The sequence below is a fragment of the Branchiostoma floridae genome, chromosome 17 (genome assembly GCF_000003815.2).
Source record: "Branchiostoma floridae strain S238N-H82 chromosome 17, Bfl_VNyyK, whole genome shotgun sequence".
Classification (NCBI taxonomy): domain Eukaryota; kingdom Metazoa; phylum Chordata; class Leptocardii; order Amphioxiformes; family Branchiostomatidae; genus Branchiostoma; species Branchiostoma floridae.
In genome coordinates, this window is record NC_049995.1 from 6,538,943 (window position 1) to 6,550,675 (window position 11,733).

The window sequence follows — 11,733 nt, forward strand, 5'->3', positions numbered from 1 at the left end:
TTCCCCCCCCTTGAATTTTTAAAAATTTTTTTTTTGCAAAAAATATTCCCAAAGGGCAATGGAAATAGGCTAAATTCATTCATTTAGAGGGTTTTTGAGGAAAAAATACCGGGTAGTTAAAAATTTTAAGGGAAAATAAGTTTGTTTTTTTTGATTGGGCCATAGGGTCCGCCATTTTGGATTTTGGGGGGAGGGGGTTTTAAAATTGGCATAATTTTGGGATATATAATTTTGAAAGATTTGGTAAATAATTTAAGATTTTTTTTTTGTAACAAAATGGGGGTAATTTTTAAAATAAATGGGAAAAATACATTGTTGGAACCAAAAATAGGGTTTTTTGGAAAAACTGCCTGTAAGAAAAGGGTTGCCATGGCAACCGGAAAAAATGGAAAATTTGTCAAATTTTGTAAATTTGTTGCCAAAAATTTTTTGGGAAAATTCCCCAAATTTGGGGGTTTTAGCTTAAGGGGTTTGGGGGTTTTAGGACATGGAAGTTAGGGGGGGCCTAAAAAGGCCCCCCCCCCCCCCCCCGGTCTGAATAGGTTTTTAATAAAACTGGCGAATAGAATATTTCTAACATTATTTCTCAATGAAATTCCACTCGGCTTAACCACCGAATGGGGACGCTAAATGACGTCATAATCACTTGAGCGGTTATACCAGCACGTCACCGGAACGTGCTGCGCCTGCGCAAAAAGTATAGACATGCTAAACCTTGCTAAACCCCCGGTTTACTAAAGGGCCGCATTTAAGAAAGTACGTGCGTATATAAGGGAAAAATCCCGTGTACGTTTTACATGAAACCATGTCTCTAACATATACTGTGCAACAAGCGGGATTTCAATGCAACGTTGACCAAACCAAGCCCCAAACCACCAGGGTTCGCGCAGGCGCAGTACGTTCCGGTGACGTGCTTCACTATAGTAATAACATCATATACGATCATTTGCGAGACTTTGACGCAAGATTACGTCACAGACATGTGAGCGAAAGATTACGTCATGGTCACAGACATGTACCACCGTATATGAGTACTGTAATTCATTCTGTCTTGTCTTGTCGGTACCAAACTTTCAAGGTCTTAGAAAATTTAACTTTTTCTCGTAACTAAATGTTCAGAGTGACAGGAGGAGTGATTAGAAAAGTCAGCGATTTATTTGTTATCAGTAATGATAAGTTCAAGTTACGGTCGTCACCGTCAAAACCGTGAACATAAAGAGTACATTGAAAATAGGAATTACAGCACAGTACCAGTAACAATATTCAGGTTCCCGATGCTGAGAGCACGGACATTGACCATGGCCTGTTGGATGTCCTGAGTCGACATGAGAGTTTTGGTCGCCAGTGTTAAGTTGGCCACGACGCTCCCATTGCTGAAAGTCGACAGGATGAAACTCAGGAAGTTGTCTCTAACCGTGAAGTTTTGGTGACCGGTGAAGTGACCGCTTAACTGCAAAAGAAAGACATTTGAAACTTTGTCAATAAACTAGAAGGCTCTTTTGTCCCGTGATAGATTTAACGACTGAATATTGTGAACAATATTGTATTACTAAAGCTGTAGATGGTTGTCCTTAAGCTCTGACAAAAAGTACTCGATGAATCCTAGGATTGATATTTATTTTCGGTGATTTCATGCATAATTTTTTAGCAGGATTTGACGGAGAAACGGAGAGCAAATGCAGACGCAGAAAGATTTCAGAAACGTTACAGTTGGCTATCCATGTGTGACATACTCTAATACACGAGAGCGAGAATAAATGGATTTGTTGTCATTTGAAGTATGTATGACAAGGAGCGAAAGGGCTAGTTAGGATAAATCTGTTCTCCGACTGATCTCTTTTGCTTATCTATTCACAGCTAGGATATCAAGATAATGAAGATTTCGCGAGCGTCACTGACGAAAAACACCGGATGGCTGTCCGAAACGTCTGACCGTTTCCAAAATCATATCTAGTTGCTTGAGTAACTGTTTTTTTGGCGTAACGAAAAGGGTAAACCCACAGCTGCTTCTACATCTCCTTTCAACTTGACGAACGCCGTAGACGTACAGTCTCCCAGCACCTCCGTGTACTCCAGGTCAGCCAGAGTCACTTCCACAACCACGCCGGGTTCATCTGGGGAAAAGAGAAGACTTCTATTTAGTTCGTCTCAATTGAACTACTGTCTAAAAAGGTCTCACCATCTTCAGTCACCAGTTGCTTTTATTCCTTCAACTTGCGACGGTCAAAAATCAACTGTAGCAAAATACATGGCATATAAAGATTCACACTTTCTCCGGGATATTTCAAACAATGTAGGTCCTTCAGTAAAAACACACAGGGTATAACATCTATTATCATAATACCGGTACGTTTACGACGATTTCTCTAGCCATACTGATTTGACAAATTGTCAACGCATCATATTCTCCAGTTACATGTTGCTGTTATAGGTTACCCTTGCCACTTCTTCTGTGTAACTTTTCTGCCACTCTTGTCCTGCTAAAAGCGTAATATTGTAATTGTAACACGCCGCGGAATTACACGGCGAACGGGCGCGTGGTTGGGAGGGGGTAAAAAATACCGGTAGGAAGAAACACGGCACAATTAACTGCCGCTATGTACATTTATACATCCTCTGATGTTCCTTCCTTTTCTGTCAGTAAATGCATAAAACATAAACCTGCATGAGCATACAAAATGTCATGAGAAAACGGACGTATACTGTCAAGAATTTTCATTTAACTTCTGTCCGTCACAACCGCTATGACGTAACACTTCACTGCTAGCGTAGATATAAAAATGGCGGGAAAATGGCTACGTACGTTCAATTTTGCCCATTCAGTCGTAGATCCGGGCTATTATGCAACGGTTCTTCACACTTTTACATGAGTTGTAGGTCACCAACAGAAATTCAAGATTGTTGTTGAATCATATTCGTCTTGTGCCGTGAGCATGTGTAATTATGATCTATAAATTTGGCAATGAATGTGACAGTGTGTTCGTCCCACGACGAGCTGCCTACCCCGAAAAAGATACTGAAAACTTTTGGCCTTGTTGTCTTCGAATGCATTGTTATCGATGCTTTGTAAATGATGTATTGGACACCTAGATGTCTGAAGTGTGCACAGCTCAGAAATAACTATTGTTGCATGTGTAGATCTCTTTAAGTTCCAGTATTTTTAATCTACCGGTATAAGTCTTACTACCGGTATTATGCCAATGCATGTTACAGTTTGACAACTTCCACTCCATTCCATTTGATTCTACGCTATGTTCTCACAGTCCAGGAGCTTCTCTAGCTCTTGTTAGACAAAGTACTAAAATGCAATTGGACTGAGTAAGTGAGTAAGTGATTAAGTGAGTGAGTGAGTGAGTGAGTGATTGAGTGATTGAGTGAGTGAGTGAGTGAGTGAGTGAGTGAGTGAGTGAGTGAGTGAGTGAGTGAGTGAGTGAGTGAGTGAGTGAGCGAGCGAGTGAAAATAATGCAGCTGCAAGTACGCATGTGACCCGGTAATCTAACATTAGTTATAACACTAGACTTACCTATCTCGCATTGTGTCCCGTTGCCACTGTAACCGCTCCGGCAGACACACGTGGAGTTTTCTTCGAAGTACTTCGCCTTTTCGTGACATCCGAAATTGCACAGATTAGCTGTTTCGAAACGTTGGGGAAGAGAGGTGTTAGTTTTTGGGCATTGTCATAAGAAAACCATTGATAATCGTAGAGAAAAGTAATGCAAACATGGAGATTGGAGTAGTCTTACCCTAAGTACGGAGTAATCTTAAACTAGGATCACATCTCCAAACCGGGGCCCGACCGGGCAGGTTACAGAAACGAAGAATAAAGGCTAGCTTGTGTCAAGAATAACGCACAAAACCTTCTTATGCTCATAACCTTCTTTGGATTTTCCATTTGGCTTTTGCATGCATAAGTCATCAAAGGCCACGATGGATAAAGGATATCATCATTTCGTGCTTGCAAACTGCCTGAATCCCGGTTTGGAGATGTGACCCCTAAATGGCCTCCTTCGGTCAATATTGACAATATGATAAAATCCTGATTGACACCTACAGCTTCGACTATGACAAAATAGTCCTATACGATGATGACAGTCTCTGCCACGCAGGGCACACTTGTAAGCTTAGGTCTGTGATCCTAAATACAGACTTACTGTTGAGTCGGCAGGTCCTCCCGTCCTCCCGTAAGACGTTGTCTCCCCTACAAGAGCAGACGTAGGATCCTAACGTGTTGTTACACACCTGTTCACAGGTGTCTGGGATGGAACACTCGTCAGTGTCTGTGGAGGGACGAAAATATATTGAAAAGAGATTAAAATGCATCTTAACCATTTACTGTAACATAATAATGAATTAAAGTACCCTAAGTAGTACCTAAAAGCATTGATAGTTTATCTAGATAGAATGGGCTCCAGTTGCCGTCTGGACTTTGGGGGAAGAAGATCCAGGCATCGTTAAGTACAGACAGAGCATGTTGATGACAAGTTGCAGAAAGATTATGGCGTCCCTAGTCTCTATTGAGATGCATTGAAAAGTAGCTAATATTTATTTGTCAGTAAGTAATTTCAAGGTGAAATAAACCGCACCTTCGCATGAAACGCTGTCATTTTTGAGCTGGTACCCCGTGCCGCAGGTGCAGACGTAACCTCCGTTAAAGTTCCTACAGCCGACCTCACAACCACCCTGTCCCCGCTCACCAAACTGCATACACTCATCAATGTCTGAAACATATATATAATGCATGTAGTTGTCTAATGTATATTATAGTTATCAATTTCAATCACTCACTGAATACATGGAACGGTGGTATTCAGAACACATGAGAAGGCAAAGGCACAAATAACATGATTTGTTGTGAAAAGAACGATAAAGAGTAACCGACGTTGTTGTGGTGACTCCAAAAATGGCAAAAATTACATCTAATGAGAGACCTTTGTGTTATAAAATTCAAAAAAATGTCACAAGACTATACGTCTTCGATCACTAACATTTTGAGATTGCTAATAAGTTAAGTAAAAAATCACATAGGAAACGAGTAATGGTACTAAGTCGGATAAAATAAGAATACGTAATAATTGCAAAGATCTTGAGATGTGTTAACCATTCTTAATACATTGAGTATGCGTTTTCTGGGACTATATTTGATACCTTACAAATCTTTAAATTGCTTCAAAACGTTAATCTGTCTCAAGGCATACAAAGAGAATTATACTTCCTAAGGTAGAGCGATTGTCGTACGAATTTGATGCCACAGGATTTTTAGGCAGGCCGTGGCAGAACCAACCATCGATATGGATCAGTTGAACTTTGCTAGAGACGTACATTTTTGTTCTCCAAAATGCCCAAAGTTAGCGATCGCCATTAGTGCGCGGTCACATAGGTCGTGCGATCGTCGTTCCCGTACGATTTAGGCCATAGGATTTTCAAGCAGACATTAAAGAATCAACCAACGACATAGATCAGTTGAACTTTGCAGGAGACGTACATTTTTGTCCGCCAAAATGCCCAAAGTTAGCGATCGCAGGACGATCGTACGACCCATGAGAACTCGCACGACCAATATGGCCACACCCTTACCTCCACAGAGAGACCCGTCCCCTGTGAATCCCTCCCGACAGTGGCACATGAACCCTCCAACGGTGTTGTTACACACTGCGTTGTAACTACAGTCGTTCAGCGTATCAGACGAACACTCGTCTATGTCTGTAAGAGTACAAGGAAATAATTCATCAACAATGTTATTCAGGAGATTTGACATGTTTTGATTTTAAACCAATTCGCAGATACATTTTTTCACTGTCAATGGAATTATTCACAGATAAAAGTTTTAAATGTTTGATAAATGTCATTCAGAACGAGTAAATACTCCTATAGTATAAGAATACTAACATTCAATGGTAACTTTTTGAGATTTGTAATTTCGAAACTGATTCTAAGTTCAGAAGACTTTGAATATATCATCCTTACAAAGTTTATATTAAAGCATCAAACACAGTAGATGAAAAAACATAAGATTAACTCCGCTAAAAGTTAAACGTTTCAGAAAACATTGAATAGAATCTATCAGTGTCTGAGAATATGAATTCTTGTTTTAAATGTCCTAAAATATTCTGGATTACAATATGTTATGAGAGCCTTGGAAAAACTTAAATAGTACACCGACTATAATTAGGCCATTTACAGTTCCTTGGATGAGTCGTAGATTAGTAAATTAAAGGTAAAGTACATTACCATATCATCAATTCGGTTGAATTTGAATCTGAATCGACGGAAACTTCACCTTCGCACGTCCTCTGGTCGCTGCCAAGTCTCCAGCCTGGGGGGCACTCGCAGTAGAAGGAGCCGATCGTGTCCCTACACTCATGGGAGCAGTTCCCGTAGTTGTCATTGCACTCGTTTATGTCTGATAACAAAGGGTAGAGGAAAAGCAGCGCTAAGTATTAACCAAAGCATCTAGCTATAGATGACGCTATAAGCAATCGTGCGCAACTTAAATACAGTTTACAACAGAGTTTAAACAATAATGACCACGGAGAAATCTATCATGTTTTTGCTTGACATAAACTTTTAACACAACAAATGTAACCGCTCGAGTCTACTAGATGAATCCCATGTATCTAATACATTGATATGCGTATTGTAACCTAATATAATGTTTAGCTGAAATACAGGGAATTCAAAGGGTTTACGTACTGTGACATTTGCCGAGGTCATGGCTGACGGAGTGCTCATACCCGGCCTTGCAGACACACTTGTAGTCCCCAGGGATGTTGTCACACCTGATGGCGTTCTCGTCACACTTAGCCTCTCCGTTCGTGCATTCATCGATATCTGTATGTTTGCAATGCACACAATGTGTTTTTAGTCATTACTAGGTTTGGGGACAGAAAAATTGTATCCTGCTTTACCCTGGAGTCAATGGCGGCCGCCATTTTGACTTGTGACGCCATCGCTCGGCCATGTTGGATCTCGCCATCTTGTTTTTGATCGGTCACAACACAAGGATTTTGACCATGTTAAAAAAATCTCATGCTTATGTATCACGTCGTTCTGTAAGGCCTGCCAGCAAAGACAATGAAAAACATTGCCAATATACAAACCAATCATCATCAGAACATCAGAGATCAATAGGAGAAATCTCACCTTGGCAGGAGTTGTCCGGTTGTACCTGGTAGCCCTGAACGCAAACACACGTGTCTTCACCAGTGGTCCAGTTCTGTGCGCATTCCCCGATGGGTGCAGGGTGACACGTGTGGTTAGAGCTGCAGTTGACGTATGCTGCAAGTTGAGTGTACAAAACAAGCATTTGGATGATCATATTTCGATTAAGTCAATTAATATTTGATAACAAGAGTAACCACATGCACAACAGAGACATTAATTCACTTTACCATTAATCAATATTGTACAACTGAGCGAGTAATTCTTAATTCACTGTATGATTTTCAGATTGTCTGTTAATGAAACATTTGAAAAAAATACAAAATCATAACTAAATTGCATCATGTGTTTGCAAGTTGCTTCAACCAATCAATAAATACTCTTTGTTAAGGCAGGATAGCCCGGTGAGCCCTAATATGTTTACTATTTACTAAAATGGTCGCGGGTCGAATACAACGAAATGTATTTAGCAATTTTCATTTGGCAATTTGATACTTACGGCTACAGGTTCTGCCGTTGTCATCAAGAGCAAACAGATCCGGGCAGTGGCACTCGTAGTGACCCACGAAGTCATCGCAGAAGTACTCACACTTGTTGTTAGTTGCACACTCATCAAGTTCTGTACGAAAACACGAAGTCGCATCATCAAACGGTGGCTGGTCCATGTTCGTGTTAAACAGCACAATTAGTTTATGTTATCTTGCTGTTGTAGAATATTATTAACTCCGGGTAGATCTACAATGCTTTGCTGCCGATGACTATTGCTATTTTTCTTGCTATAACATACGAATTGCAACATCATATGACGCAGTGGAATACGTTCAAAATGGCGTGTGACGAGTGACACTTTGCGGGAATGGTAATTGACTCTTATTGAGAAAGAATCGGAAAAGTAGTAGCTTTATAAAGATCCAAGAGTTCTCTCAATAAGTAGTAGTAGGACGCCAAATGTACAGTATAATCAGTTTGGCAACGTATGACAGTTAACACAAAAACTGTCAACAACAAGGTATTCATCTACAACGTAAGCCATCCATACATATCATTTCCCCTCCCCTCATACCTGTACAAGTTCGTTCGTCTGCCTGAAGAAAGTACGCCACCCCACAGTCGCACTCGTAGCCGCCCTGGTAGTTTTTGCAGATGCGCTCACAGCCACCATTATCGACCAAACATTCATTGAAATCTAGAAAAGATGGAAAATATGCAAATGATCTAATTCTAGTCAGAGACTGTTTTATTTTAGTATCATAAAGTCTCACGTGTAAGAAAGTCCAAGCATTTTTATTGCTTTTGTATCAGACTGTCGACTTCCTAGACAATGCTAATCCTTTGTAAAACAAATAAGGTACGAGTAATTCATTACAAACAGGTACACAAACTATAACGTTTAAGATAACGAACAGGAAAGACATATATACTATCAAGATGGTGCGTTACGTATTTTATGTTCGTATAGGATTCTATGATGAGGGTTCTATTACTTTGTACAAGCTAGCACAGAGTAAGGGAAAACAGAATATAATTATACACTTTTTTATTTAAAGATATAAAACAATGTTCCTGAAAAGGAAAACAAAGGCAAAGGGCCAACCATGAGTTACCATTTCTAATGTACTGGCAAATGAAAATAAACGGCTGTATGTAAATTTACTTACCTTCACATGTGAATCCGCCGTCGTAGCTGATGTAACCAGTGTCACACAGGCACTCATACCCACCGTCCGTGTTGTTACAATACCCGAACACCCAGTCACAGTCGTTGGTGCTGTCACTTCGACATTCATCTATGTCTGTACAAAGAAAAAGAAGGAAGATCACAGCACGGTCTGTATGATATGAACACCCACCTTGTGGTAAATATATTAGAATAAAAAAAAAAACACCGCGGCAAATACACTACTTTCCCGGTGCTATGAGTTTATTGTTTTAGTGCGGTATGAAGACGGGAAAAGAGGGTTACTGAATTACAAAATCGTCACAAATAGATCTGTTGAGAAAATTTGTAATAATCTTGATCGATTGAGAATAAATCGGTGCATTGAAAATAAGAAAGGAAAAAAAGTATAAACATCGTCAATTCAGTACCAAGGACATGTCAATCACGAAGCGGTGACATTGGTTGTACGTCTTTTGTTTCTGGGTTGTGAACAAGGCTGAGACAGGATTAACTGTCTATGAAAACTTGCTGAAATGTCAGATGACAGCTGAATCCTTGTGGTGCATTCTTGAGTGTACTTAAAGTTCCTGTCGTAAAACTGCCGTGCGACAAAAGTAACAGCTTCGTACGATCATCGCACGATCGACTTTCTTACGATCCCAAAACTGAGAGCATTCTTGGGATTACAATGTCCTTCAAATTCAGCTGTATTGTTACGGAAATGATCGCCTTAGATCTTCCTTGGTGGTTACCTCTGTCATTGCTTGAAAGTTCTACCGCATCAAAATCTTATGGCGATCTTATGACGTTAAGTACAATTGGTGCGACCTACCATAGCACACTTTGTCCTCGCCATCCTTGTGGTATCCCTCCTTACATACACAGGTGTAGCTGCCCGGGGTGTTGATGCAGTTGGCATTTACACACGTGTGCCGACGGGGATCCCCAACGGCCAACATACACTCATCCACGTCTGAAATATCATCGTATCATATCATATTATAACGAAATCTATCACTAAATGTATATGACTCAATGCATGTTAATACCAAATGCAAATACGAAAAAAGATGCTATTTTTTAGTTAAAAATTGAACTTTCTTCCAAAATAAAGGTATACACAGATCAAATTTTTAAACGACCGCTGTCACCTTCTTCAGGATCAATAATGGCAATGCCAATCAGTTCAGAACCTAACTCGCGAGAGTTACGCACAGACACGTGACCTTATTAACACGTGATCTTGACCAACGATAAAGATAGCTACTGTTTACTATTAGACACCAATGCAGAGCTTATCATTAGTTATCAATTAAATTGAATTATGTTATTGATTAGATCAAAGTAACGACTGATTCAGCCTTTGGATGACCTAGTCTAATACCAAAGTATCTAATTTCATATTTCATTTAACAAGTTATCTTTCGCTGTGGTTACTTGAATTTTCTTTGACGAGCACATGATAAGAGCAAGTTTACGTACCTTCACAGGTCTCGCCATCCCCTGTTGTATCGGCCGGGCAGGGCCCACATTTGTACCCCTTCTCACCAGCTGTTTCGTTTATTGCTCCTTTTACATCCGTGCATGTCACCCCTAATGCAAACATCATAAACTAATAAGAAAGGACACGGCAATTAAACATGTTGCAATGTATTGCAACAACTATAATCACACTAAGTACAAAATATATGTATAAAATAAAGCTTAACATACTAATAACATACCATACCATACCATAACAGTAAGGGCTAACATAATTCTTGGAAATATTGTTGCAAACGAGTGGGCTAATCACTATTTTCGATATCTAACAAAGCAGATATTGTATATATGGTTCAGCTGAATAAAACACCCTTACCCTGGAAGCAGGGGTTGTCTGCGCACCCGTTAGCGTCCTGCTCGCACAGATCGCCATCAAACCCCGGTACACAGGTGCAGGGCGACACCGCGAAACCGTTCTCTCTGCTGACGATCCGGTCAAACGCGCACGTGCCGTTGTTCTGACAGCCACAGATCTGTGTAATGTAAGGATTGTTAAGATTTGGGTAACCATGATACAACATTTCTAGTGACAAAAGATGACAAATTGTTTTATTTCTAAAAAGTAACTCAATCTTAAATCAAAGAGACACAAAGCGCTTCTATATCTGTGGTTTGACTGAAGCACTCGTCCTTCAAGCAAATGCAGAAGTCACAACAGTCAACACTCCATGATTCATGCTGTGTTATTGATTCATATCATAGATGTTATTAATATTGTTAGGCTTATAAGAAGTATTTTGTAAAATCATTGAAATAAGGTATTAACATCAGGGTTGTACCACATTGTTGTTGCTTTTGTCTAAATATTAAAGCAAAATTAATATTAAAAAATACAATATCATACCGTTATCTTCGGTGTGCTACACGATGCAGCCCCGGCAGTGTCAGTGACGATGAACTCCACGAAAGCCTTCTCAGCAGAGGTCGGGAGCCAACTGTAAGTCGCCGTGAAGTTACCTGATGACGTCATCGTACCGTTGCCGGACAACGAAAACGTCACCATTTTGTCCCTGTCGTCCGTGGCGTTGAGAGTGACGTTGTATTCTTGATTGACATACGCGACGATTTCTTGGGGAGACTCGAACTGAGGAGGACTGTTCACTGAAGAGGGAAGAAAAATAATTTAAAAGTTTAGTTACCACTTTCATGAGACCATAAAGTAGAGTAATAGTATAAGCTCTTTTTGCAGATGATAACATGTCAAGGTCAGAGGTGAACAGTTTTGCCTCAGCCATTGTTTTGAATTCGTCGATGTAGGTTAGACATCCATGTAATAAGATACGCCAAAAAATAGTTATTCAAGCAACTGGATATGGTTTTGGAAACGGTCAGACGTTTCGATACGATCCACTATCCTTCACTGACGAAGATA

General features: G+C 40.1%; 1 protein-coding gene across 1 annotated transcript in view; it reads right to left on the bottom strand.

The window, feature by feature from the left end:
* LOC118405005 overlaps positions 1-11,733 on the bottom strand; it is a 20,169-nt gene that overhangs the window by 5,094 nt on the left and 3,342 nt on the right. The window contains exons 5-20 of the mRNA XM_035804405.1: positions 11,206-11,462; positions 10,678-10,834; positions 10,302-10,412; positions 9,652-9,792; positions 8,818-8,952; positions 8,223-8,345; positions 7,659-7,778; positions 7,142-7,276; positions 6,692-6,829; positions 6,279-6,401; positions 5,576-5,701; positions 4,585-4,719; positions 4,153-4,278; positions 3,525-3,632; positions 2,002-2,114; positions 1,242-1,450 (exon numbers count right to left, since the gene is read on the bottom strand). Coding sequence (XP_035660298.1) covers positions 1,242-1,450; positions 2,002-2,114; positions 3,525-3,632; positions 4,153-4,278; positions 4,585-4,719; positions 5,576-5,701; positions 6,279-6,401; positions 6,692-6,829; positions 7,142-7,276; positions 7,659-7,778; positions 8,223-8,345; positions 8,818-8,952; positions 9,652-9,792; positions 10,302-10,412; positions 10,678-10,834; positions 11,206-11,462 — 2,257 coding nt within the window. The remainder of the gene's footprint in view (positions 1-1,241; positions 1,451-2,001; positions 2,115-3,524; positions 3,633-4,152; positions 4,279-4,584; positions 4,720-5,575; positions 5,702-6,278; positions 6,402-6,691; positions 6,830-7,141; positions 7,277-7,658; positions 7,779-8,222; positions 8,346-8,817; positions 8,953-9,651; positions 9,793-10,301; positions 10,413-10,677; positions 10,835-11,205; positions 11,463-11,733) is intronic.